We start from the raw sequence: 897 nt of genomic DNA on the forward strand, positions 1-897 counted from the left end.
GAGGAGCGCGCCTGAGGCCCCTGCCGCAGCCCCTTCCCGGTCCCGGCAGACACCGAGGCAGCCTGCACAGACCCAAAGGCTCTTTTAAGAGCCACTCCATGCACAATAAAAGGAGCTGTTAATGCTTTTTATGTAATTTCAGGGCATAGCAAGCAAATATTTTTATTTCGTGCCCTCAAGACCGACTTTTTGGTTTTAAAATCCCCATCCGGTTCAAATTCCATTACACCCCAGATTCTAAACACGTACTTTAAGAGTGAAAGCCGCTACATAGTACACTCATGTATCTGCGTGAGGAATCCTGAATGACTGGGCTTTGAAACAATTACAGCAATGCTCCATACAATGTTCCAATATTATTACTTTTAATGTAGCAAAACACACAATTACAATTAAATTTCAGAGTATTACAGCTCCTTTCACTGTACATGGAGTGGCTCTTAAAAGAGCCTTTGGGTTTGGCGGTGGCAGGGCAGGAGCCTCAGGCGCGCTCGCCGCGGATGCGGCGGGCCAGCTGGATGTCCTTGGGCATGATGGTGACGCGCTTGGCGTGGATGGCGCAGAGGTTGGTGTCCTCGAAGAGCCCCACCAGGTAGGCCTCGCTCGCCTCCTGCAGCGCCATCACGGCCGAGCTCTGGAAGCGCAGGTCGGTCTTGAAGTCCTGCGCGATCTCGCGCACCAGGCGCTGGAAGGGCAGCTTGCGGATCAGCAGCTCCGTCGACTTCTGGTAGCGCCGGATCTCGCGCAGCGCCACCGTGCCGGGCCGGTAGCGGTGCGGCTTCTTCACGCCGCCCGTGGCCGGCGCGCTCTTGCGGGCCGCCTTGGTGGCCAGCTGCTTGCGGGGCGCCTTCCCGCCCGTCGACTTACGCGCCGTCTGCTTCGTGCGCGCCATGGCTC

At 57.0% G+C, this 897-nt stretch overlaps 1 protein-coding gene across 1 annotated transcript; it reads right to left on the bottom strand.

Annotated features, from left to right (window-relative positions):
- Nucleotides 1-351: 351 nt before the first annotated feature.
- LOC103907812 (histone H3) lies at nt 352-892 on the bottom strand. The gene has a single exon (XM_009290054.1). It carries the CDS (start codon nt 890-892, stop codon nt 482-484), a length of 411 nt encoding a protein of 136 aa, XP_009288329.1. The 3' UTR covers nt 352-481.
- Nucleotides 893-897: the final 5 nt, after the last annotated feature.

Source organism: Aptenodytes forsteri, unplaced genomic scaffold (assembly GCF_000699145.1).
Source record: "Aptenodytes forsteri isolate BGI_AS27 unplaced genomic scaffold, ASM69914v1 Scaffold284, whole genome shotgun sequence".
Classification (NCBI taxonomy): domain Eukaryota; kingdom Metazoa; phylum Chordata; class Aves; order Sphenisciformes; family Spheniscidae; genus Aptenodytes; species Aptenodytes forsteri.